The sequence below is a fragment of the Orbicella franksi genome, chromosome 3, assembly GCF_964199315.1.
Source record: "Orbicella franksi chromosome 3, jaOrbFran1.1, whole genome shotgun sequence".
Lineage (NCBI taxonomy): Eukaryota > Metazoa > Cnidaria > Anthozoa > Scleractinia > Merulinidae > Orbicella > Orbicella franksi.
The window spans coordinates 30,140,414-30,168,282 of NC_138147.1; the positions used below are offsets into that span (position 1 = coordinate 30,140,414).

The window sequence follows — 27,869 nt, forward strand, 5'->3', positions numbered from 1 at the left end:
GGTGCACCTTTAACAGATGTATCTTGATAGTCAACCGGTTGATCCTGTTTGCCGTCGGGTGTATCTTGTTAGTTAGCATGTTTATCCTGTTTGTCACTAGCGTTCGTCTGTCAAGAGTCATTATGTTTAGTTTGATTGTGTACCTTGTTTGTCTTCAAGATTATCCTGTTTGTCATCATGTTACCAGATGAACCTTGTTTTCATTGGGTGTATCCTACCCCTTGATATCAGGTGAAGCTTGTTCCTCATTATATTTATCCTTTCTGCTATCAGATTTGTCTTATCTGTCACCAGATATATCCTGTTTGTCATCCTGTTGATTGTGTTTCTTGTCATGGTGTACCCGGTTTGTGATCAAGTGTATCTTGTCTGTCAACAGGTTTATCCTCTGTGTGATCAGGTTTACCTTGTTTGACCTCAGGCTGATCCTGTTTTAATCAGCTTCTTTTTGTAATTACGTTTGTTTTGATTGCCATTACTTTTGTTTGTTCTCAGGTTTATTGTGTTTGTCATCTGGTTTATCCAACTTTTTTTCTTAATCATCACATCTTTCCTGCTTGGCATCACAATTGTCTCGCTTTTATTAGGTTGCTTTTTTCAGCAAGCTTAGTTTTGGTCGTTGTTAGTTTTATTCTGTCTGTCATCAGGTTAATTTTGTTTGTTGTCAGGTTTATCCTGCTTGTCATCAGGGTTGTCTTGTTTGTCATCGAGTTATCAAGCGTACCTTGTTTACCCGGCTTTCTGTCGTCGCCATGTTTGTCTTGTTTGTCCCCAAATGTATCATGTTTGTCTTGTTTCTTGTCAAGTAGTGTACCTGGTATCTCGTTAACGTTAGTCACCAAGTTAATCGTGTTTGTCACCGGTTTATCTTGTTTTTCATTAGTTGTATTCATTTTCTTGTCAGCTGTATCTTATTTGTCAACAAGTTTTTCCTCTTTGTCATCAGGTTTACTTTATACGTCACTACGTAATTTGTTTGTCACCAGGTTAATCCTCTTTGAAACCAGTTCTATCCTGTTTGGCATCAGTTTATCTTGTTTGCCATGTCGTGTTTTGAACCCGGTTAAAGTTTCATATCAGTTAAGTATTGTTCGGTAAAATGTATATACGGTGCTTAATAACTGTGTAGCTGTCTTCAATACTCAGTTTGTCGCCTGATCATAACAATAATCATTAAAATAACAAAACTGTATTGTTATATTCTTATTGTCAGTATTTAAACATAGCAAGATTCTTGGTGGAGAGCAGCTCGGAGTCGTTTACAGTCAATCTTAAAGATCTATGTTAGAGTCTGGCGCGTCATCAGATTGCTTATCAGACTCATCTTAGTTGCGTCATTGTTGAATTGTAACTAGGTTGAACTTTTGTCGAGCTTGGAACAGAGGTTTTCTGATGGCTGTCGCGATATCAATGCCAAAGTAATCTTATCTTATTGGTGATTGGTCCGCTGCAGTAACGGCCCAATCATAATTCGTAATAAAAACCTCTTTGCCCTGAGTACCAAGAACGGAGAGAAGAACAACACACATTACCTACCTCACGAACTATTCAGAAAACAAGAAGTTTGTTTTCAGGTTATGCTTGGTTAGACCAAAAAGTTGCAAGTAAACAATGCCAACAAATTTGCAATCAAGGATTGCCGACACTACTGTACCATGTTTGTGTTTGCTTTGCATCATTTTGTATTGTTTATTAGTGTTTGACTGCATTAGTTCAGTAGCCACTGAGTCAAATGTCACGTACGTTAAGCAAAGTTTACAACTTAGGCATCAGGTTAGTCGTCTCAGTCACACTCAACATCGTATCTTTTTGTTGCCAGTCGGTCAAATAATTTGTCTGTCCTTTGTACATCTTCATTTGTCGGTCATTTTCTGTTTGTAAAACATGTTTTCTGGGTAAAAAGGTCACTCGCGTTTATTGTAACGTCTCCCCAGTCTTGGAAAGTCGACGTCATACAAGCAACCTACGTTCGATCAACGTTTTCTGTCTGTTATTTTGCTCGGTTATAGTTGTCTCGACTGGTACATCGTAAGTAGGTTATAAAAATTGAGCAACAAGACAGATTCTTTTTGTTGGAATTTTGAACTTTACCTTTTACCGCAAAGGTGAGGGCGTGTGAAACACTTTCTTGTTCTGTGAGAACTGTGCCGAAGGTTGAAGTCAAGCAGAAATCTTCACATCGTGGTCGGGGTCAATTTAACCTCTCTATATATCCTTCAGTGGTTCGTTGCCTCGTGGAATTAAACTCAGCCATGTGACCATCACATGACTTCGTGGAATGCAATCGTCAGTCACGCGATCTACACGTGCTTTCCATGTGGCTAGTTAGTGGCGAAGAAGGAATCGTCAGTCACGCGGTCTTGACGTGCTTTCCACGTGGCTGGCTAGTGGCGAAGAACTGAAATCGTCAGTCACGCGGTCTTCACGTGCTTTTCCACGTGGCTGGCTATTGGCGAAGAAGCATCTGCTGAAGTCCTAAACTAATTTACCAATAGCGACTTTGCTTTTTAGTAGGCACTGAATGAAGATTAAAACACTTTTCTCAATTGTTTATAAGTAGTCTTTCATCGAATAGCCAAACATCTCAAAATCGTGCGTATACTTGTTGTATAGTTGTTCTTTCGCTTGTGGAGACAGCGATTTGAAATACTCCTTTGCTATGACTTTTGTGGGAAGCCGGTACCGCGAACTCTTGTTCTGTGGAAACTGCACGTCCTCGCTCACTTGAAGAATGCGGAGCAGTTGGTCAGCTTCTGTGTATAAATTCTCAAACTTTCCTATAAAGTCATAGTATATTAAGCAAGGGTGACATAACATGTCGTAAAGTTTCCAATGCCAGTCCATAAGATCTGGCTCAGAATTGTTAATAAACTCCACGAACTCTGAGAAACTCACACCTTCTCCTGTCTCTAAGGACTTAACGTCCGGGTTATGGCGGTATTTTCTTATAATGCGCCTTCCGTACATCTCTTTGAAGAGCGTCAAATTATACGAGTCTATAAACTTGTTTCTGTACGCTGATACAAGTCGCTCAAACGGGTGTCGCACGAACAGAAACTTGTAATAAGTGCTAAGTCTGTGTACGATCTCTTCGGGAGAGTACTGGCTCAAGTAACGAAAATATCCCAAACTACGATTGTGTACGTCTGCGGTCTTGATGTTCCACGGGTCAGCGGCGTCACCGTTCATAACCATGAGCACTCGTTTCCAGTTCGAGCATGCTACCTTGGGAATGTAACAGTACAACAGTTTATGGCGGTCACTTACTATAATGTTCCTGAAGTAATAAGCGGGGATTTCATTGCTTGTGTGTGGGGGTAAAAGCTCTTTTGGGTCTCGTTTATGGCAGTAGTCAATAAGATTCTTTTTCCGTAGCTCTTGTGTCTCGTCATCGCTCTGGAAGAAAAATGGAGACGGAAAATGAGATGAAGCCAAGTTTTAGTTAAGAACTGGTTCATGCTTAGCGCGCGTCTGAAAGGTTATGGATGTACGAGCGAATTTGGATCGGAGAGTACGAATGAAACTTAAGAGGCGTAACCGAGAGCGAGTCCAACTTCTCTCATGCTCTCCAAACTTTCCACGCGCATCCATAATTCGACAGACGCACAGATAAAAGTATAAACAATTATTTTTTAAGACAATATAAGTCTTCGCCTTAACTATCAGAAAGACTTTGATCGATGGCTTTTTTTTTTTTCTAAAACTCCCGTCTTTTAGGTTGATAAAATAAAGATCAGGGTTTCCTTTACTGATTTCTTTAGTTTTTATAAGTCGCGAGAAGAAAGTAGAAAAAAAAAAGCGAGCGCGTAGAATCCGAGAAAAAGAGGGCAAATTCGAATAATCGTAGTCTAATAGAATTGCCAGAATTTTATTGAGCGAAGTTTATTTTTCTCGAACACTAAGGATAATATGGTTACGTCATTCCTCGAGACTCTTAGGAGAATCTGTTGTTGATCATTTTAAAAGAGTCAGATATTTTTCCGGTAAACGACTTAAATTTTATAGCACACACACATTAAAATCTCAAACGCATGAGAAGATAAGTTTTAAGCGTCGATAGGTAATATGACTGCAGAACCAGACTGGAATCATTAATCCGAGTCGTGTTGAGACAAAAAAAAAAATCAGCCTCGCTGAACAGCGAATATGAAGTTTAGCTAAAACGGGCGTGTGTGATACCCGTTTCAAAATTACAAATGCATATGGTAGCTGATTTAATTTCACGAAATAAGAATACAAGGGAATTACAGGAGAGAGTTTTAATTTGATACATTGTGAGATACACAGAAACATACCTTCCAAATATTTTCCGAGAAACTGTATGCATTGTGGCGCTTGAAATTATTTCCTGCAAAAATGTGCAATTCACATGATTTTAAAAGTTGTTCAGTGGCAAGAGAGTGTATATAAAGACATAATATTTGTAGATTATTTTTGTTTCTCTGTTGTGTTTACCTGCGAAGTTGTCTCCGTTTGGTCTGTAAAATGCTTCCCAGACAAGCAAAGCGAATAAACCGAGTAGTGAGCCCAGACGAAACAAAAACAACCTCACCATCTGAAGGACAGTACTAAAGGAGCCCGAACACAAAAAGGCTGTGTTAGCATGAATTCGTAGCACTGCACGGCAGAGGTCAGACGAGAAATCCAGGCATGGAGGAGACTGTTTCAGTGTCTTAGCAAAGCAGTGACCCTTTTTGTCGACTTCAACGAGCACACGGAACACCATTACGAAAGACTTGTGGTATGGAGATCTTAACGCGGTGGTAATCAAGCGCGTAGGCTACAAGGCACACTAGTGCTTGCCCGCTGATGCAGATGATTTCAAAACAAGAGACACCATTTCCCGCCAGTCTAAATAAACAGATTCACAGAGCGTGAGCTTAACACCTGTCGAGTCGTTGTTGTGATGCATTGAACCAAATGGTTTTCATTAGAGCGAGATATTTGTGAGCTAAAAGATGCCGCGAGCTTTTCGTATGACTAATGATTTTTCCGCGTTGAAGTCATGACCCGTGTAGACACACTCTTAAGCAGTGAAGAAAACGCTCGACGCAGTGAATTTTCGAAAAGAAACTCTTTAAAACCTGACCATCGTTCTCCACCGCGCTTCGCTAAAATATAAATCATGTTGATTTGCGTAAAAGTTAAGATAGACAAAACAAACTGACCCGTGACGCAAAATAACGGCGTTTATAGAAAGGAAAATACAATTGCGATTGGCAAGGTGAGGTAATCCCCTTCTGATAAATATTTGAAAACAAAAGCTTGCAAATTTAAGGATATTCAAAAACGATAATCCTGGGTAACTTAAAAACAAGTTCGACGGACGGCGCTTAAAATAAGATAACAAAACATAGGCCTTATAAAGTCGATACTTTTAAAAATAATTCAGGGAAACAATATTGAATATTTTTTTTGGAACTTCTCTGCCTCGATTTAGATACTTAGTTCCTATGGTAACAAGTAAACAAGTTATTTTTGTTGTGTAACATCAAATTAAATACTCGCACTTTTGCGGCGGCAAAGTGCCGGTTGTGGAGGGAACTGGGAAAACCGCAAATAGTACCCGGAAGAAAATTCCTTCGGAGCAAGGTGATCATTAAGCAACTTTATTGGCGTATGACATTACACCGCGTTGAGGGCGAGGTTTTAAGGATGGTAAAATGTTTCGAGAAGTGCGCCTTCAAAACTAAAAGGCTAGGACAATCCCTCTATCGAAAGTTGTGCGCGGCAAGAGTTGAAACCTCATTTCATTTAGATCTCAGTGACACTGTAAACAATTTCTTCCGACTTATTAACAGAGCTTGCGGGACCAATTATGCAAGCGAACAAGGCTAAGTTAGACCTAGTTTGTCTGTAAAGTGACGTTACAATGAGCATCAGTCAACACCAACAAGTGGTGGATAAAATGGAGAAGTCCAAAGGAATTTTGGTTGTGACGTTTGAGTATTTCTGATCAGTATGTTAAGGGTCAATAGCTGTTGTCATTCTCAGTTCGCACACCTGTTCTTGTAACTTGTGCCATCATTTTGGAGTTATGTTGCTGTTGCTCCAGTTTGTCTTGTCACAAGTCCTCCCTAGCGCCTCTGTCGTTTCCCTGTTCCCATGGTAGCCTGAAAGGATGTCTACGTTCAGACTGTCATCCCTTGGGTGGGTTTTCTCGCGCAACTTCCGCGCAATTTTGTTTCTTCTTTAGCATATGCCTTTATCCTTGGTATTTTATCCTGTCTTAACGCTCAAGGGCTGGCAGCTTTTGGATATTTTATTTAAGCCCTCTATTCTGTCAATTACCTAGGCAGAGATTTTACAAGGGTAAAGCTCTTCACAGCCTAAAGCCGAGGTAACCTTCACCTTGGCCTGAATTACAATATGGAGAGCTTAAGTACAGACATTTTTGACTGAGCCACGGACGTCAACCGGAAGTCGAAATTTTTCCTCTTCGACGCGTATTACTCCCTTTTCTTTGAAAATGTCAAGTTGTAAATGTTCAAACGAAAGCTTTGTAATTCATTGGTTGGGCATGAAAACGTGCTAAAAGCAAGAACATAAACTTCCGGTTGACGTCTGTGGCTCAAAAACGTCTGTGCTTAAGCTCTTCTGTCTTAACAGCCTAACCCACTTCATTGTCGCTTTTCCGTGAAGCCCTTCGTTTCAATTTTCTAGGATTTGCAAGTTTCAGTTTAAGGCTTTGCTTTTGGGTATTGGCAATTGCTTCGGGTCTTCAGGCCATATTTAACATTGAACTTCTCTGCGCAGAACATTTCTCCATCTCTTATTCAACGAGCGTCAAAGGACCGTCGCCTGGAATAGTATGCTTTAACTCACGACTGCGGAATGACTTCTGGTTCTAGACTGTTCACTAAGACAGTTTTTCGCAACACACCTCTTTAATATATTTTTTTTGAGTAAGTAATTAGCATATAACGACATTGATACTAATATATGGGTATTTTGAAGATTTTGAAAATGTTAAGGGTTTGAATTGGGAGATTCGTTTTTACCATAAAGATATTTGGGTGTTGAATTCTTTCATTTACACCTCCCTACTCCTTCTGACTAGTCACCCTTTCCTCTCCCCCCCTGGACACAAACATGCCAAAACTAGGATTCAAAAACAAAGTCAAAATTAATCTGCAGTCTCGCTTAATTTTGAGTTGATTAAGAAAATACCTTTTCCGGTCATTGGTTTAGTAATTGGCTAAATAATACTTTAGTTTTCTAATTTTATACATGGCCTGACGATTGCCTCCAATGCCTCAATATAAGTAACGTCATTGAAAGCGTCAAACAAATGTCATTCGTATATTGGAAATAGTGCTGTAATAATAAGTCACAGAATTAGCAATTTGTCATGAAAGAGATATGCGGATAGCTGGGTAGAAATATTTTGAAATATTCGCAAATGTTTATTTCAAGGAAAAAAAATCAACAACAGTCTTTTGATTGGGAAAGCGACAATCTGGTGACCCGACAAAGGAACAGCGAAAACCAGGGATTTTTTGAACACGAAGATTAATTAACAAGTTTCAACTTAATCGAAGTCGTGATATCAAGGAATTCAAGATTTACTAGCTACAGGGAGAGATTTGTTGCAAGGCATGCGGTAAGTACAGAATTCTAACTATGCTAACCCTGCGATTTTTAGGAAACAGTTTTCCGTTGTGGTTAGGAGCGAAAATTTGTATTGGCTTACACGAAGTGAGTAGCCAGGTCGACCGCAGACAGGTCGGAAGTGATATCGAGCCGACACTATGTTCTGTTTTCATATACCTTCCTCTAAAGTAATGCCCCAAGTTTGATTCCTTTTCTGTTCCTCTTCCTTGATTGTTATTGTGAATTCTTTCCAATTCTTATTCTCACTGTCTGTACTCTTATTCACTGTGTCTATAGCCTTAACAAGAAATTCAACAATAATTTAAGACAAGGTGAATTCCCCCCATGTCATACTGAACATTTTATACAGAGTGTAGCCCTTCTGTAACAGTTTGGCAAACTTTGCACTTTTTTACATAACAGTTATCTTACCTGTTTGTAAAGGGGGTGTAGAACTGAAATTTGCTCGTTTTTAACAAGTACCATGCGTGAGTCAGTGCTTGCTAAAAGCTAAGAATCTTTGTTGTACTCAGTGTGGATCCAATATTCGTTTTGTTCCTTCACTCAAAGTTGTTTATCATTGTTGGCTAAAAAGTCTGCCGTAGGAGTTCAAATGACTACACCGTCGTTCTATATTTACAGCTCAAACAACCTCATTAACGGATTAAACAATCCTGGCTCTGACTTGCTATGCGAAACGGTAAGGTAGCTATATTTTAACTTGATTTTCTTCGGTCTTTGGGACAAAACGTTTGCAGCTTACATTGACTAAAGCCATCTTTGAACCTAGACGTAAGAAGGTGGACAATTGTCAAGTGAAAGTTTAACCGTTTTAAGAGAAATGAACCCAACAAAGTGTGTAAAGTGTTCCTTCACACGAAATTTAAAACGGTTGTCATGTAAAATTTAAAAAGAAACAGGTTGAATCTCCAAGACGCTTTAAAACATTTACATGATCTGACCTGATAGCCTTTGGATTTTTATCACTTTTAGTATTGCCTTGTGGCTGAATATATAACGGTCAACAGCAAAAGACAACGGGCTCTGCTTAACACACTTCAAGTTATCGAAGAAGGTTCTTGACCTCGCGATGGTGACAATAAAGTGGCAAGTGAAACTATTAAGCTGTGACATGCAACCTCAGTAAGAGTAGCTGTAATTTTTTTCTGACCTCTGTTTGTGAAACAGCACTTCAAGGTGTCTGGAATACCCTTATTGCATGTTTCCTATTCTTTTAACAGTTGTTTATTATCAAACTTAATCAACGCACAGGCGAGATAAGATATTGCCCGCCCCGCCTATTTGTAAGAGAAATTGATATGTTTTGGAAAAATATTTTCTTTGTTATCAAGGAAAAGTGTACAAGATTAGTGAGGTAAAAATAGCTGGGCTTAACGGGTTACCTGAAAGTATGAAAATCCAGATACTGTGCTAGTGACAGAAGATTAACTGCCAGATTCACACCATCCCGGCCTCCCGAAAGAACTTAAGTGCAGCAATTTTCCCCCCTTCTCCATCCTCTTTGTCGATCCATTTTATCACATGTAACACTCTTTAACTACAAGAAAACTAAGTTCAATATATTTGATCCCTCAGATAAGATAGGAATGAAAATATCACACAAATTAGCATTGTTAGTGGAACTCAGGGCTAGCTCCCGTCTTTTTTCTTCCAAAGAGTCGAAAAGAACAGAAAAAACAAGGCAAAACTGAGCCGGTAGGGCTAAATTTTCAACACACACCGTTGCTATTACCGACAAAAACAAAGCGATTTATTTGTTAAAATATGCGTACTAAATTCCCATATAAATGACATTAATTACACGAATAAAATGCCAACGATAAAAGATAACATAACATTTAAATAGTCACGGCTACACGGAGAGACGAACGAGGCGAAATGTTGCGTATGCTGCAGAGAAAAATAGTTGACAACGCAGCAATTTCGCGAAAACCACAATAACAAGCAGAATTTTCCTGCCGCCTAGTTTATTTGACAGGACGAGTCAGATGAAACGTGAACTACTTACTGCTCATTTATTTGATTTAACTGAAACAGGAACTCGAGTTACGTTTGTTAAAAACATATCTCCCTTAGAACAAAGTCCTAGAAAGTACATTGTAAAGGTTAGTAAAGTGCATCAGAATATAATTGTGAAGAATTTTAATTATTACTGTGGTTTGAATAATTCTTATCAGTCGTCTGTGGTTGTTAAGGCAAATATCAACGCGAAAATCTCTCAAGTAACGGCATTGCCAAATGCCCCTTGCCTTCACGTAGATGAATAAGCGGTTCATTCAAAGCATGATAGAGAAAAAGAAAATAACATTTTACGTACGTCCAGTATAAGTACTGGGTACACCTTGTATAAAAACTTCCTGTTATGTACTCATAACATAACTCGCCTTCTTTCGGATTAAGTTTGTTTCTTTTCAGTTGCGGTTTGTTTTAGTAAATGCCACTTTCCTATTTTCTCTTAGTTTGTAGACGTGATAAATGGAAGCATCATGTAATTAGTGGACGAGAAACCCATTACAACGACGTTGCTGTTACACTTGACTGAAACAAAGTGACCACATGCTTCGACAAGAAACCATAGTACGAAACTCGCAAGAACCTTCATCCTGTCCACCCACGACATGACAGAAGGAAATTAACTGTGTCATCAATTTGATGGGAATATTGTAAGCAAACCACGGCGACGACGGCAACGAGAACGTCACCAAACAAAAGGTTTAATGAGCGAAACCACGGCTATGCACGTGCGTTATAAATCTTTGTACATTCCTTAGCCGTCCTCTGCAAAACAACAACGTGAAATGACTAATTTTTGCGTATTTTGGAGAACGCAAACGAAGGCGGCTAATTTTTAGTATTATCATTTGGAATTAAACTCTAACATTACATATTTAGCTTAAGCAAGTTCTGAGACCAATAGGCGCACAATTGTGGAATTCGAAGGTAAAATATAAATTCATTTATGACTAGGCGTTGTCTACAGGGTCGCCGTCGTCATTGCTTAAGCTCTCTATTATATTTACGGAGTTTAAAAGAAAACCACGACGGAAAGGGGAAGTCGCTAAACAAAAGATTAATGAGCAATGCAAGGCTGTGCGTGTGCGTTATAATTCTTGGTACATTTCTTGACCGTCCTCTGCAAAACAACAACAAGAAATGACTACTGAATTCTACGTTGTCTGGAGAACGCGAACAACGACGGATAATTTTTTTGAATTTTCTTTTCAAATTTATCGCTGTGTTCCTGATTTCGTTTTGTGATAGTTTTGACATTGATAAACAAAGTAAATGACGTAAGAGGACCGCGAGATTCGTAAGTAAAGTATAAATTCATTTTTTCATCGACATTGTCCTCGGCTTCGCCGTCGTAGTTGCCCAATTAAACTCCCTCATGAGCGAAGCCACTGCTGCAGAAACAAAGAGAAAGATGGCGAGGCCGTGAGTTCTGAATAACCCGAGCGGACGATTCCCTTGTTGCGACTCAGTGAAGCGACTTGCAGCTAGTGTACTGATCATCGTGTTTCAGCCACTAGTTACTATGTTTCTATTGTAATGTAATTTGGGTACTTTGCTTAAAGCTTCCGTAGTGAAAACTATCTCTAAACAAATTTATCAAGAATTCGCGAGCAACATTCGCAAACAGTCAATTCGTAATGCGCAAATTTAGTTTATGAATCAAGTTGCTTAGGAAGAACTTTTAAGTTCCATGTCGAAATCACTAAATAAGATTAAAAACATCTAGATTAAAAGCTGCTAAAACTTATAAATCATTGCGGCGAAGGACAGACGTAATGTTGCCATTTTTATCACGCTGTAGATGCAAATCCGCGAACTAAGCCCATGAATTCGGCTCTTAGGCAAAAATATCTTATAATAGAACAAAAGTAACACTACCATGGATACAACTAAGCAATGAATTACTTTCCATTAGTGATATTTAATTAAGTATAAAACTTATTTTTATATCATATATGCTTCTGACAATAGCATGATAAATGACCTTTATTATATAAACATTTGTGGTCTATTGAAACTCGTAACCTAACTTCTTTAACATATTCTTAGGTTCTCCCTTGGTGTAGAGTTAAGGGACGTTTAGGAAATCCTTCTCGGCCCGTTGTTTTTTAATGTCTGTTGTATTACTTTGTGCAGTATATCGGTTAATAAAACCATTTGCAAAAGATATGAGGCAAATCGACCAAAACCGATTAATGTTCCATTAGTGATAATCTTGGATAAATTCCGCCCCCGGCAGCGCTCGTAAAATGTAACTGTTTCGTTGACAAATAGCTCAGGTACATTCCTCTACAGGAGTTGATTATCTTCGTGTGCTATTCTGCACGAAGTCTGACAACGAATTCATTCTTCGTTACCGAGAACGGTTTCTGAGACGGCCTGTTCTGCTAGAAGCACTAGCAGCAGAATTCGGGAACAACTTTTATACGTTGTCAGAGCCAACCGTTTTACTGGTTTACAAGACTGTTTTCTCTCTAGCAAAGACGATTGAGGTTCTGTAATGTTTCTTTTCATCTCTGCATGGATATCTTTGATTCTGTGCGTCACTGAAAGAGATAGAAACCGGAGGTGCTTTGATTTGCTAAACACACATACTGTCCACATAACTCCATAAGTGCAAAAACGGGTATCCCTTGTGAAAAGAAAAAAAAAACATATCATCCTTTGTTTTAGAACTATGGTTCTAAATTTAAAAATCATTAGATGCTAAATACCTCTTGTAGAGTCCCATTAAAACGATTGGTGATTACATCTTAAAGAATATCCAAAATAACTTTTCTTTGTAGATAATCGCTGTTGCGTAGTCACAACTGAATAATACGATATTGTTTTAAACATGTCGTCAAACACGGAGATCAAAACCTAACGTTACCAGGATAACGACATGCTAGTATGCTATGTAAGTCCCAGAAAAGAAACAAAAGAAAAACAACATGATGACAAGCTCTTTTAAATAAAGCACTTGTTTCTCAGTGGACCTGTATTAAACACTACAAGATGCTTGCTAAATATCTCTGATTTATTATCTTAGTTTCTTTTACGTGTTTCTGGGACTTTCCAAAGGTCTTTATTACGAACAAACGTTACTAATAAAGCAATGAATTACTCACTCATTGATTCTAAAAAGACCCTGTACTTCTAAAACACGTTAAAGACGTAAATCTGCCAAAATTTGGGTCCGATATCTTTTTTGTACACGTGGGTGTGTCTTTAAGCAAGACTGATTCGAACAATTGCTTAGATAAGAGAGTTATCATCCGGTTTACGTAATAAACTATGGAATTTTCACTATATCGTTTTAAGAGCCAGTCTGGGAACATCACAGACAAAACTCTTCTTTTTGTGCAAATTGACCGCAGCGATAGTCCGTTTTTCACACTCGATGCGAAAAGCTCCACTTTCTTTCAGGTCGCAAGTATGCGAAAACAATTTAAATGGCGGTATTTTCACTGATTCTTATCCGTGTCCTAGCATACAGCTTCTAGACGCCAAGGCACTTCACATATGAAGTGTTTATATGCTAATGTTATATCGTCAGTGATCGCTTTTATGGCTGAGTCAGTCACCCGGCTCTTCTTGAGCGCCTGGCCGTGGTAGATGTTCCGCCGGCCACAAAAACAACACTTGAATCTAAGTTGGAAGGAGGGGCAATTCAAAGAGCAAAGCCTTTATCAGGTTTTTAGCGTCTTAAGTACGCATATTAGTCGACGCACACACCAAGAGTTTGATCTAACGCGGCCATTGTTTCCTCTGCAGGCGGGAAATCCGCAGCAGGTTTTATTTTACCAGTGTCGGCGTTCCCTACAACAAAAATGTCTTCTTTTTAGCAAATTCCGCACTTTGTTCTGGAAAAACCTGTTTTGCTCGACTCCCAAGAGAGGCCAATAATATCTTAAAGCGGTCTTCCAAAACGCAAGCCGGAGTCGTCCACTTTTCAGGGTCTCGTGTTTGTGACGTGCAAAAGAACCCAGATGCCGACCCGGCACCCTTAAAGTCGACTCGGGAAAAATTCCTCCCATACCGAACCAACACTAAACACGCCGTACGTCAAAATCTTTCGCTGTACAGTGACTTGCCGCTTTTCGGTTTGTATTGAACTTTTTTGAGCTATATAGCAAAGAGATGAGTCGACACCGTGAATAAGAGTTGTTGAGTTAGTTTTAAACAAATTACTAGTCAATTTTCGCGCAAACCGCAGAGTCAATGGCTTAGTTGTATAAAATTAAACTCGTTTTCAAGGTAATAAGGTGGATTTTGGAAGGCAAAACTACCAAAAAAAAGTTAATAACATAATGCTGCCTTTTTAAGCAAAACCCCTAGGCAGGTCTGACAAGAAAACTAAACAAGGATTTTGCTGGGGTCGAATCGCTTAACACGATAAAAATGTTTTCAAAATACGCGTCAATATTATGAAAACAAGATGAAAGGTTTGAATTTGGTTGTTTCTTCATTGTCCAAAAGACCTCCGCGGCGCAATTGTTTACTTTTGTCGGGGAGAGTGTGAAGTTTTATTGTGGGATACGATTATCGAACGAATGTGCAGAGAGACAACGCATTTCAATGAACGCTGTGATCGTTTGTCAGCCACAAAACAATTATTAGAAGAACAATTGGGCTAATTGAGTCAACAAGCAATATAATTCTATCTAAACACTGATAAATCGTGCCAGCGGAACCACAGACTCTTGACTACAAACTTTGCGAAAAAATAAGCCCGGAATGCAGAGTCGAGAAAGCATCGGTTACTTAAAGGCGCCCGAACCTCAGTTTGAGTGTTCAAACCACGCGAATCGGTGATATCGGAGCGTACATGAAGTGGAGTGGCCTCGCCGATGTCACTCACTTTCAATCACGTGCAATCTAGCTTATTAATCTGAGGAAATCACAAGTCAATGGTAAAGTGACGATATTAGGTTATAAAGGACAAATACGTCCAAGGGGGGGAGCTGGAAACAAGCAAATCCAGCTATAGAACAATGAAAATAATAAATATTGTCCCTGGTGCCTGTTTGTTTTCTGTTCAAGTTGGCGTGAGGTTGTTTGGGTTGTCGGCAAAGATTGTGACGTATTCACTTTCTCACGCTTTTGTATTCTGTGAACCAGCGACCAGTGTTGAGTCGAGGTTCGCTACGATGGGACGCGTGATGTGTTTCTTAGGAATGGCAATTTTGATTTTCTTATTTGCGGCCCAATGCGGTGCGGCGTCGGATTCCGAAACATTAGTTTTGAGACCGATTGCTAGTGAATATCAACATGTATCTACCAAGGCTGGAGGTGAGTTCAGTGTTAAACGTCAGTTCACTTGTGATTCTACCACCATCACTGCCAATTCTTTGCTGTGTTAAGGGAACGGTTTAGAAGTGAATCTAAACGTGGGATCGTGTTTATACGTTGCATTATCAGTCACTTCAAAAATGTTACCGTTTACCTCAAGTCATATGTCAAACACGCCACGAGAAATCACCGGGCACGTTCTGTGTCCTTTATTTACAACTAAAGCTTAAACATAACAAACTATGGCAACTTGTGTTGGACGGTGGAATTTTGTCAGACTAGTCACAAATTCGGTTTTAATTTTATTACTGTGTAACGCAGAAGACATAGTGCTCAGTTTTTTTTTTTTGAACGAGTTTTCCTTTTTCTCTTCTAGCAACGTCTACAGACTTTGAAAAATTTTACACTAAGTGAAAGCGGATGAAGGTGACGGCGACAAAGACGTCATTCCTAAGTTATAAGCTCTGCGGCCGCATTTGCCCACATTCCAGCGAATATTTCGCGCGGTAGAAATTTCTTTTCCGCATTCAAGTTCAGTTAATTTTAGCCATCTCGTAAATTATAGCACGCGCCATTGAGCAAATGAAAATGGCGTGAAATTTCCCGGACTTCAAAGTTTTAAATTAGGCGCCTAGCCCAGACGGGCTCTTAGCGCCAATACCTGAAAACAGGCAAGCAAGTGTTTCAAAAGTAATCGGGTTGTTTCTCACAGTAAAACTTCGTATGAATGGCCTAATTCGACCTTTGATATATGAGCAACTTAGACGAGCTAGAAATAGCAGTTTCTTGAAACGTTATGAAATAATTTTAGCTGGTATTGGACAGACCTTTGTGAAGTGTATCCGAACTCGTCTTTTTGTACTTGAGCGCCATATACTAGCACCCTTAAAACATCGCAATTCTATTCAATGATCTACAAGGCTAAAAATCCTTCTCATTCCTTCACGAAAACAAAGTGGAGAGTCTTTCGCGATGTTATTGGATTGGTCTTGTATCACAAAAGTGCTTGAAACCATTGAGTGCCATGAAATCAGTTAGCTATCTCTTTAATCTAAGCTAATCTAGCCAACAAAAGACGTTAGTGTTAGGAAGGAAAGATCGTAGCGCTAATGCACAATTGTTTATTAAACGAAACCTTTAAAACAAGGCGGCATTCAAGTTAGGTGTAAGTAATATGATAACAATTCGTCTTCTTTCGACAGGCTGCAACTTTGGGTTTCTGCACTACGATATTGGTGACAGCTGGCATCCGGACATTACCCCATTTGGAGTCATGTTCTGCCTCATATGCACGTGCAATAGGGTAACTCACTAAACACGCACTTTGTTGGGTTTTACACGCACTTTGTTGGGTTTTTTCTTGAGGTACAACATTCAATGTTCCTTCGCTTAAACTAGATCCGCAATTGAATAAATCGTAAATGAAGAGATTAGCTGCGTGTTTAGACTCATAAAAGAAGAGTTTATTTGTTCAGACCGAAGTCTCCTTAAGCCACTCCCCTCAGCTTTTTTATTTCAAGTGGATAGATTCTATCATTCTTGCCGACTCAAAAACCGGACCCCACAGAAAGCAGCATTAAAGAGCTTTTTCAACTCCAGTTTGAAGTGGAACTTAATCGGTTTTAGGTATTGGCGATGATACAATTAACAAGCGATTGTGTCGTTCATCTCCCACATAGTGTCTAATGAATTGAAGTGACTTGTACGCTAACTCCTTCTCTCTTTTGTTCTCACTTCATATCAACTGCACAGCGTTTTATTTGTTTGGATAAGTATTCAATCACCAATTAAAGTAATCCCTAGCACAAGCATTGAGAAAAGGCTTTGTATGTTATTCAAAAAAAGACTTTGTAATTAACTTATACTCCCTGCATGAGCGCGAAACGGTCTTACGCATTTTACGAGACTGAGGAAGCCATTTGAAGTTCTCTACAATGACTTGTGGAAGAGCAGTTTAGAAATTTCTGTCACTGAGAAAAGTATTTTGTAGATCAATTTGATAACGAAAAGAAGACTAACACTTATTTGACCTTATTTGTTGAACTGATTAGTCGTTGGACCGCAAACAAAACTTATTCGAGTGAACAAAAAGATTCCTCAGTTACCACACGCAAAGAACAAGGAAGAGAATGATTTTATCTGAAATTTAAATACGCATCTTAGGTTCAGAATGAAGAAATTTGTTTTAAACTTCTTTGATGCTGTCAGATGATCATGTTTCAGACAGGGAACAAGTCCAAAGGGAATGCAAACAGAAGAAAATTAACTGACTTTCTTTGCAAACAGCTGTTTTTTTTGTGTTTATTTTTTTAAAGAGTCCGTTTCGAACACGCAAAGATTCGTTGTTGTAAGACATTTAGTTAGTTGTCGGTAAAAGAGACTTTTTTTTTCGCAAGCGTCCAGTAATTAAATCATTTCGATTCTAGTCGGTTAGCTTGGTTGATCGGCCCCTCTTTGGTTAAAATATGCCTATCTAATTTGAAATCTTTAATTCTTGCTCGTCCCAGATCCCAAACATACTGACAACAGGAAAAGTGACATGTCGTAACATACGACACCGCTGTCCAACAACCGCGTGCGCGAGGCCTAAGGTCGAACCAGGACATTGTTGTCCGTCCTGTCCGGACGGTGAGGCAAACATTGTAAATCTTTTACTTAGTTCTTCTACTGTAAAATAATTAGGATCTAACTACCTTGAAATAACACTTGATATTACATGTGACCTTTCCAAAATGCTTTAAAAGTAAAAGTATTGTTTTGTTTTTTCAGAGTTCATATCGTTGCTGACGACACCCGGAGCCTCAGTTTCCCGCCAAAACGGTCTCGGGCGTGCGCACTTCACACTTGTGCGGAACACGCTCAGCATTTCAATTCGCTATGAGGGGTAAGGAATAAAAGTTATCTTTGACGATAAAAACTTGTTTTTCAAATGAAAAAAACGATTTTAATTTGTCTTGAATTTCCAGGCAAAGGAAACTTCGCATGGCGTCCTTTATGGATACAGAAGGTTCGGTGGTTAAGGAGATGAACATTCAACGCAAATCGATAAATGGATCCCAGGTCAGTGATGTTTTATTAGCTGTATGCTACAGATTTGTTCTGAGGTTTTATGCATGTTGTAATCCACTTTCATCTTTGCTGTTAGTAAGCGTCCTAACTTCCTAAAGCATTCTTGCCATTTGCCGAGTACCGTTCTATAAAATTCAACCATTATTTTCGTTGTTGTTATAACCTGGATGATTTTTGTTCATCTCGAAATCATACCGCTATAAGCAGTTTGCTAACTTGCTTTCGCGTCCCTGCATGGTAATCATTGCTGATCAAATCTCCTAACCAATTCTGTAAGAAAAGTGTACAATGTAGTTAGAAGAAGTTTTGAGTAGATACTTAGAATCTAACAATTTGCACCCTGCCTTCTCTTTCTAGGTATGCCTTGTATGGAATCAACTGAATAACAAGCAGATCGAATCCCTCAAACAAGGAAAAATTAGTTTCGCATTGAAGCTCAAACGCCAGCAAGCAGCAGGTTTAAAAGGAGACATTGTACTGCACAAATCCTACTCGAAAGGTAAGTTTATTGTCAAGGAAGCCGAGAAGTATAGCTTTATTCATTTGTTCACTTCATATGTAAAGGTGAACAAGGGGAAATTAAAGGTAGACTGGAAAACCAGCCAGAAATTTTCCATGCGAATTGGTGCTACTGAGACAGTACCGAGTTATTTTTTAAAGGAGAAAATTATCCTATTGTTTCAAAAGAGATCTTGAAACACTCGTTCACGCTTACGAGAATTTTGAAACGGAACAGTGAAGACACTCGCTTACGGCTCGTGATTCGATAGTTTTCTCTTTCAATCTCCAATGGCGGAGCCTGTTCAAGGCACATAACGTAATGAAAACACCGGAAATTAACGTTGTCTACCTCTTAAGTAGTTTTAATAGCCACACAAATGTTTGTGGCTTTCGTATAATTAGGCTATAGATTATCACACGACAAGAGATTAAAATAGAAATTTAACACGAAGGATGCGACTGAGAAACTGCCTAGAGGGAATCCACAACCAATAAAATTAAACGCCAGTCTACTCATGGCAATTATCGTTGGGCTCCTTTACAACAAGGCTCTAAACAAAACTGTTTGTCTTCGAAATGGCGTTTATAAAGCGGCCTTTGGGCCAAGAGATGTCCGTTATCGTGAGATCGTGAGCAGAAATATTGGAAGACGACATTCTGGTGTGAAAAAGACCTTTATAAGTGTTGTGCCGTGTCTTTTGTGATAGTGGCTTGATTAGTTATCATTGACTCACGCCGTGTTATTGTGTTGGTATTAGTGGAAGTACAACGTTTTGTTATATTAATCAGGAGGAGAAGGAAGAATTCATGTGGCCCGAGGCACTATAACTGACGATAATTAGCAGCAATACATAAGTGATTACAAGATCGTTTGATAAGCTACAACCCTGTGATCACGCACCTTACAAAGTTTTTGCAAACTGCAATTTCAAAGTGCAAGTTTTTAAGTTCATCGTTCCTGGTCGACTGGCAACCCTCCCCTGCAGTCTTCAGACTCTACGTCCATTTTTGCTCCTATTTTTGTTTTCTTTTCATCCCTATGATGTTTTCCACTTGGGAATGTTAAATGCTTTGAGATTTCTTCGATATCAAGCTACTTTTGAAAAGCGCAGAAAATGTGTTAATGAATTAGTATATCGTGACCAAAATCTGTTAAAACACGAACGATAAATCATTTTGTTTAAGTAAAGTTCTTAAACCTTTTTCCCTTTTCTTTTTCTTCAGAGAGCTTTGAGGCGTTGTTGTCATCTGACGATGAGACATCCAGTGCTCTGGCATCTTTCGACTTGGCCAAGAGCGGAAAACTTCTAAGGATATATCTTCGTTATAGTGGATCTCACACTGTAGGTTAGTAGGGTGGGGTGGGGTGGAAAGATACATTCGACATTAGCTGGATGGGGTGGGATGTGACACTTTAGCTAGTTGTTTGGGGTGAAATCTCAAACAGCATGACAGTGGGGTGGGGTGGGGTGGAATCACGTGCTTAAAGGTATTTGGGCATTTGGGTGGAGGTAGAGAACTCTAAACACCGATAGAAAAAGAACATTGTAACGTTTAATATGTTTTTCTTCCCCCTCCCACAGGTTCAGCAACTCAGGTTACCATCAAATTAGTAAGAACGCCCACTAATAACAAAGGTGCTCGTGTTGTGAAAGTCATCAGCACGTTACAAGTGAAGCAAGAGGTGAGTAATTCATAGCCTTTAGTTCCGTTGCTTTTTATTCAGTCCACGACCGCACTAATGCGCTTTCATTTGAAAACGCGTAGTTTTTGATGCATTTTCGCTTGTCGTACACATTAAAACGGTTTCAAAAGTGGAGTCTTTTGAAAATGCGTAGTTTTGAAAACGTTCCGTGCTGTGGATAGGTGAAAACGGAGGCTTTGAAGACGGTGACGAAAAAAGCGTCATAAACTGTCCCTTTCAGCAACGTTTTCGGGCGGTTTTGTGTGGACGGTAGCCAAAACCGTATCAAAAAGTGGTGTTTTCAAATGAAAACGCATGAGGGTGGACAGGTAAAAACAAAACGAAAACGCTGGCGCGGGCAAAAATATAGTGCTTCGGTTTGGTTGAGACGAAAAGGGATACTTTAAAAACGTATTTTTGGGTCCGGGGCCTCCGTTATTCACCCAGACAACTGGGCATTTCTTAATCCCTTACCTTGTTATCAACGCGTACAGAAAGACGTTTCACAAACGTTTCACAGGTCTTGAAAAATATTTGTTTCCCCTAAGGCATTTCTTTATGGTTTTAACTTAGAATTTAAATTTAAATTAGCAAACGGCAGTATGCAAAATTTGTTATTAAAACTGGCTAACCTTCATTCTCTAGCTGACAACTGAATGATATGATACCAAATCGCTATCAGGATGTTCTAGTTAGTTAGACAATTCATCGAGGTTTTCTTTGTACTTTTGTTTAACAATAATTCCTCTTCAAACCGAATTGCATAAAGCTCATTCGTTATAGAAGGTAACAGGAACTCCTTTCTGAGGAAACCCTCAAGAGTCTAACTCAGAAAAGAACCTAATTCAGAAAAGCAAGTAGCAAGCCCAACCAGCTAACAATTAGCTTTGCAGGTATTCAGAAATCAAATTAGATATTACCATTTTCTCCCACAGAATTCGGTTTTTAAAACGTCATGGGCAAATCCAGCTCAGCATGCTCTGAAGTGGCTGTCACGTGGTAATTTAGACATCACAATGATACTGAACACCGCTGACCAATCAACTAAACTCACTGGTCGAATAGGCATCAAAAGAACTTGCAATAGTGAGTAATGGATTGGTAAATAAAATAATAAATAAAATACGCTACCCTTTTTTAAATTTAACCATTGTCAAGGTGATAACCCTATGAACTCAAAAAGTAGCTTTTATCAGTAGCCTTTGTAATTGTTGAAAATGTGTCGACTGTAAAATTCAAATCATGGCAAAATATTTCGCGGGATCAGCTCAAAGTACCTTTGATTTTAAAAGAGCAAAACGTCGGCCCAACAAGCTTTACCAAGAAGAACAATCGGCCAATCACAGGTGGCTGAACGTAGTCACGTGCCGGTAACAACCAATCAGGTTAACTGATTTTGCATCGGTACGGCTAAAATGTAAGATTTTGAGAATGAAAGTCAAAAACCGAAAAAAGAAGAGGACAGATTAACAGAATAAAAACTGTGTTTGCTTTTCTCTCTCAGCCATCGTTTGTCAGCTTTCTGGCCGAGAAGCCCCTAGGCCGACAATGACAGGAGCCAGCGGCTATGCCTCTTTTGAATTCATTAACAACGGTAAAATACACTACCAGGTAATTAGAAATAAATTACAGTAACTTTATTTTGAAATGTCTTGGTTACAAAACTTTAGCACTTGATTATAACGGTTAAGATCATCCGATATATGTTTCAACTTTCTAATTCCCTGGCTCCGTCTTTATGTTTTACCATTGACATTAGTTTTCAGTCAGATCTGTGTTTTGATACAGAGAAGGGCAAAAAGGGAAGGGGAGCGGGAAAAAAGGAGGATGGTTTTTGAAGCAGTTTTGTACAGCATTAGTTTTCATTCATAATTGTGGTTTGATACAAAGAAGAGCAAAAAGGGTAGCGGACCAGGAAAAGCGGAATAAGCGGATAGTTTCTAAAGCAGTTGTGAAGTGCACCGAAGTGAAATTTAATCAAAAAGATCACCTTAACTGGAAGTCATAACGGGAACAGGGACCACCCTTGCACTGAGCTTTCAATATTAGCCTTTCGAGGGTTATTACTTCTTCATGCTTTTAACAACTTTTCTAAGACATGCAAGATGTTAATTATATGGTATACGTTTTATTTCTTGCAGATTTTTCTGTCGGGACTTATACATAATGTGACGCAGATCAGTCTTCAAGCAACAAACCGCAGGCAAAACGTTAAAAGACTTTCTCGACTTATAACCGCTGATGAATACGGCCGAGCCAAGGTCAGCTTGTTGACAAATTTGAGCGAATAATTGACTAAAGTACATCTTTGTATGGAAGTAACTTATTTAAGTGTTTTGATATTAGACATGGTATTCAAATAGGTAATTGAATTCGCTTCGCTTCTTCAAGTATATCTCAAAGACCGTGATAGACTGCAAATATTACTCTGTCTGAGAGCCAAGACTTGACAGAAATAATTGGCTGAAGCAGACTCGTAACTCTGGCCAGTCAGACGGGCGAATATGACTACACATAAGTTCATTTCGGCTGTGTCTTGTTCGAAATAGTTACAAGCTATAGTCGTGGACATGTGAAATCAAGTGTAGAAATAGACTTGAAACTGGCCTGAAAGTGGCGCGGGATACGACCAAAAGTTATCATCTGACCACCCCGCTGGAAACACGTAGAAATCGCGCCCAATTTAACAGGCCATTTCCGAGTTGCCCGAATTTTGCTTCTGTGTTAAAACGAGTTTTCGTGCTAAACGGAATTCACATGAAAATGAGTTCCGCCTACAGGCTCATTTTCATGCAAATCAAACTTATTTTCATATCAAAGGTTTTGCACGGAGACTCGTTTTGCAACAGAGGTACAAGGTAACTCGGAAATGATCTTCTTTCATTTTTGCTTTAAACTCTTGACGTCCTCGGCAGCTGTGTCTCAACAATATGGATCCGACCGTAGTTCCACGAGGGAGTGAAACATAAGCGATACAGCAATTGTCGTGCCGGTTATGACTGCAGTAAATACCCTTTCATTATTGCGTTTCAGGTAACAGGCGTTTGGGAGAGACCATCGTTTACAGAAATCTGCTGGCTTTTCGGTGGAGACATGTTCATCAATGTTCGAACGACGGCCAACACGATTGGCGAATTACACGGGCAACTAAAGCAGTTTACCTTCCGGGGACACCATATGTCATATCATGGTGAGAATTAAAAAAAAGCTGTGAGAAAAATGACTCAGCTTTATTTTGTAATGATAACGTTTTATCTTCCCCCAGATCCACCGATTATGCTGTCTGGCAACGAAGTGGTCCCCAGGATTCAGACGGGTGCCGCCGGGCAGGCCTGGTTCTCACTAGACAAAAATTGCGCGTTACACTATCACCTGATGTTCAGCGGCATGGACCGCGGGCGACGGAACTTAATGACTGCGGAACTCCAGGGTTTTGCGGATTATGGCGAAGTTCCTCAGCCGTATAATGAACACGTGCACTTCTTACGGTCCTTTGAAGGAGAAACGGTGCGTTGCATGTACCAGATGCATTAAACTTAAGCTACTTGCAGATAAAACAAGTGAGCTTAAGCGCGGTTTTTTATGCATTATGGCCAAACAGCAAAAAAAGTCGCTGTTTGATAGATAAACCATTGCGTTATGCTGAAGCAATTTGACCACTTTCTCACTCGATTTCATACCGGATCTCTAAAACACTCGCGCAAATCTGCAAACATGATATAAAGATGTACGACCTCGAAAGTTTTGGCGCTGGCCTTGAAAGAGTATTTAAACCTTTCAGACTTAAACGAGACGCTACAATTAACTCACATTTGCTGTTAATTAAAGCCTTGCGAAACTTATTTGTAATGAATGGTTTGACGCTTTTCATAATACGAAAGAAACTAAAAATCAGTGTGTTTTCCACATCGATTTAAGTCTCGTCATAAATGTTCAATGAAAAACCGATTATTCAAGAGCAACGTGCCAAATTTAATTTTTAACGTTGGTTGTAGTGATTAAGTGGTCCATTACAAACATTTACAGCTTCAAGTAGATAACGGTGAATCTCGTATAAAAAATAAACGCCGGAAGCGTTAATTGAGGATTTAAACACAACACTAAGTGCTCAGGAAGGTGACTAACTACCTGAGTCAAATTTCTTGCGCGAAATCGCATTGAAACTCTGCGATTCTGCAAACTTCTAAAACGCGCACTGCAATAAACAACATCTCAGCTAATCCTGAAACTCTTGTAGGTTTCTGGATTTGCACGCAACCTCGATTTTGTGTTCCTCGGCAATCTCGTCCGCGGATTGGTTTATTTGCAAGTGAGCAGTGAGGAAGTCCCGCAGGGTGAGCTGAGGAGCCAGGTCATGGTCAACAGCGATATTTGTAGGAAGCGGTTTCCCGATTTACAGCAGGGAGTCGCGATGGATGGCTTGTGTTTCCATGGCAACAAAGATTACTATAACGGGCAGACCTGGATTTCTGAAGATGACAAATGTACCTCGTGTACTTGTGAGGTATTTTAACCTCAGTTGAGTTTTGCTACGTCTCTTATAAACTTAAAAATCGGGATAAGCTCTGGCCTGAAGGGCCACTTGCTCTTAAACAGGACTCTTTTTTTTTCTATAATAATCCCGGATTCTCTGATGCTGATTTTCCTGTTTTTGCTCTTTGTAGAACTCCGAAATCGTTTGTTCTCCACTCGAATGTCAGCGGTTAAACTGCACAGAGGCGCCTATATTACTACCTCATTTATGCTGCCCGGTTTGTCCAGGTATTTGACCTTTGCACTATTTGCCATGGGTTGGTTATTCATATTACATCAGAGGAAGCATATAGCCCCCTATCGGTAAATCGTTTAAAAACATCAATAAGCCGGCCTGATACCAAGCCATCAAAACGTCGTTAAACTAACCGATGCATTAACTAGAAATAATTTTCATACTTTTTCAGCCATTGAGGAAAAAGTTGTCATATACTACGAGAAGAAGAATAGACCATCCATGAAAGGATGCTACGTGAAAAGAGACAGGAAAGTTTACCCAGCAGGAGCTGTGTGGCATCCGTTTGTTCAGCCGTTTGGTTACATGAGATGTCACGCCTGCACTTGCCTGGTAAGCGGCCGAACAAATGAGCAGAAGCGCGCGCACGAGCTACTGCTATAAGACTGCGCTTTAATCAACCTCGTTTCCAGGCTCCTTCTTCTTTGCCTCCTTTGAGGTTGCACTTTAATGACACCAATATCTTAGGCCTAATGTTCTATTTTTTTCTTCAGGCAAAATCAGAGGAGATAACATGCACCAAAGTTAAATGTCCAGATCTTCAGTGCAAAAATCCGATCAAAATGCGCATGACAGACTGCTGTATGCGCTGTCCTGGTAAGGAATTCCAGACTACTTTACGTGCATGAGTTTTGGAGCTATTTATCTTAGGACGACATTATTCTGAATAAAGCTGCTACGCTGCTTCACTGCAGCTTTTTTTTTCAGACGAAAACACAACATAGTTTTGGTTTTGTTCTAAGGCCACTTGTGATAAATGTAACAGCTATTCTTAGATACACACTTCGTTCAATTGTATTCAGATGAAGAGGATGAGCAATCAGATGACAGCAAAGTCCCGAAAAAAGGTAACATAAAATGACTGACGCTCACATTATCATCTGTAGCATTAGCAACTGATAGTGACAATATAAGCGGCCAATTTGCAAGGGTATTTACAATGGAGACCCGAAGACAAGGCCATAGTAACAGACGAAAATGTAGTATTGGACTTGTAAAATGAATTTATATTTTTCGTTGCTTTTTAAAAGCATAGAACCAATAAAATGATGTAATTGATTGGTTTAAGAGGGCACGAAAGATAAGAGAGTTCATTCCAAATATAGGCCTTATTTCCCTTCAAGGTTATTTTTAGATTTGTTGTTCAGTTCTCCCGTGGTTAATGTCACCACGCTCGTTATGTAGCAATGATCGCAGAGGATGAAAACTATTGAATTAAAGTCGCTTGGTCTGTCCAGGTAAGTAAAGTCCGCGTCACTCCTGGGATTTCTGAAGTGATCTAAAAATAGCTTGAGAGGGATTACCTTAGCAATAAGGTCTATATAGGGGATTACCTCTCTTGTACTTATCCACTCTTAATTGGTCCCATTCTGTATCGATTATCGAAATCACAGAATGCTGCATATTTTGCTTGGGTTGTACAGCATACATTTCATGTTAGATCCGTTCCTTTTGAATCTGTTGACAATTTTTTTTTTCGAAGCGGTTATCGAATAGCATAGCTTGTTATATCTATGGTTTTCTGGATCTGTAGGGTGCAACTTTCGTGGAAATGAGTACAAACACGGTCAAACATGGAAGCCATTTATCCCGCTGCTCCCTTCCAGGTGTATCACGTGCAAGTGTGAGGTAAGATGTTCTTCCTCAATTTGTGGAACGCAGGGCAAACAGCAAGAAAGCATGGTGCTGACGTGGGTGTGTCAGTGTAGTGGAACTCGTGTCAAGATCGGCCTGTATGAATTTTTTCTATTCCCCACCTACTTAGGCAGCGTTCACACTACGCCGAAGGAATTTGAAAACACAGCTTTATTTCTACGGTTAGGCCTACCGTCCACACTAATCCGTCACGAAAACGGAGGTTTTCGAAAACGCCATTCAAACCAGAAGAATTTGAAAACGCCGACTTTTCATTTTCGCGTGGACGGAAAACATTTTGAAAACGGAGCTTTCGAAAACGATGGCGTCACGATGTAAATCAAGGGATTTCCTTGACCGAGTTTTCCTCGAGCAAAAATCCAAAAAGAACCGGTGATTGGTGCGTTTTTAAATTCTTACGGTGCAGCATGTGGACGGAAACATATGATACATTTTCAGAGTGAAACCTGCGTTTTCAAATTCCTCCGGCGTGATGTGGACGGCGCCCTATAGAGTGTTTTAATGCTCTATTGAACTACCACCTTCAGTCAGCCATAACCCTTCTCGGGCTGGCGTTTTAAAAAGCTTGCTTACCATTTTCAAAGCGATAATTTTATGGTTCAAAGACTTAGGGTTATAATTACAGAACCCTTGAAAGAACAACCCTTCCATCTCTAAACGAAGGCCACTTTGCCTCACTCTACTCGAGGCTCTTGAAGACAGAATTCCCCTGCATAACTATAGGTTTTCAGCGTAACTATCTTATCTCTTTTCAGAATGGAAAAACGAAGTGTAGACGTACCCAGTGTCCTAAAGGACAATGCAGAAATTCTATTGACGGCGCTTCGAAAAGTTGTTGTGTGCCATGCTCAGGTAAACATGCAGATTGAATCACTCGCATTACTTGTTACCAAGGTTTAGTTATTGTGTTTGATTAATTATACGTGTGATATGTTCTCGTACTGATGTCCTGAAAACATGTTTGACTGAAAATCTGCTGTTCAGAGCTGATGTCCGCTACATTACTCAGTTATTCACCTGACAGGTGAAATGGTCCCAACTTCGTTGGCATAAAATTTGGGTCCAGTCCACGAAAACAAAGGCTTATTGTTTTCTGACCACTCAGAAATATTTTGATGTAGAAAGCTTAGCCCATTAACGAATAAAACGAGCTCCTAAATAATTCTGAGCATTTTTCATGTCACAGGATCTTGAGACTGATTTCAGCTTCAAATAATTCGTTGTAAATAAGAAGTAGGAGTGAGACAGTGAGAAGTCCAGAGGCCCGGACTCAAAGGAAATTAAAGTTTC

At 39.5% G+C, this 27,869-nt stretch overlaps 2 protein-coding genes across 3 annotated transcripts in view; one reads left to right on the forward strand and one right to left on the reverse strand.

Moving 5' to 3' along the window:
• Window positions 1-5,158, reverse strand: part of LOC145481908 (carbohydrate sulfotransferase 11-like) — a 9,197-nt gene extending 4,039 nt beyond the window's left edge. Inside the window, exons 1-3 of the mRNA XM_081460473.1 lie at window positions 4,456-5,158; window positions 4,296-4,348; window positions 1-3,396 (exon numbers count right to left, since the gene is read on the reverse strand). The exon at window positions 1-3,396 is cut by the window's left edge and continues 4,039 nt beyond it. Of these exons, the coding sequence (XP_081316599.1) occupies window positions 2,551-3,396; window positions 4,296-4,348; window positions 4,456-4,726 (1,170 nt within the window). The 5' untranslated portion in view covers window positions 4,727-5,158 and the 3' untranslated portion in view covers window positions 1-2,550. The remainder of the gene's footprint in view (window positions 3,397-4,295; window positions 4,349-4,455) is intronic.
• An 8,830-nt stretch (window positions 5,159-13,988) lies between these two features.
• On the forward strand, window positions 13,989-27,852 carry LOC145481913 (chordin-like). Of its 2 annotated transcripts, XM_081460479.1 has the most exons (21): window positions 13,989-14,901; window positions 16,104-16,204; window positions 17,409-17,529; window positions 17,671-17,785; window positions 17,868-17,961; window positions 18,328-18,469; window positions 19,696-19,818; window positions 20,055-20,155; window positions 21,091-21,241; window positions 21,660-21,766; window positions 22,297-22,416; window positions 23,189-23,345; window positions 23,421-23,662; window positions 24,393-24,659; window positions 24,820-24,916; window positions 25,096-25,256; window positions 25,418-25,520; window positions 25,727-25,771; window positions 26,458-26,552; window positions 27,335-27,431; window positions 27,766-27,852. In XM_081460479.1, the coding sequence occupies exons 1-21, from the start codon at window positions 14,604-14,606 to the stop codon at window positions 27,771-27,773; spliced, it is 2,745 nt and encodes a 914-aa protein (XP_081316605.1). In that variant the 5' UTR covers window positions 13,989-14,603; the 3' UTR covers window positions 27,774-27,852. The 2 variants fall into 2 exon arrangements, with proteins under 2 accessions (XP_081316605.1, XP_081316603.1); XM_081460477.1 differs by lacking the exons at window positions 27,335-27,431; window positions 27,766-27,852 and having other exon boundaries at window positions 26,458-27,324.
• The last annotated feature ends 17 nt before the right edge of the window (window positions 27,853-27,869 follow it).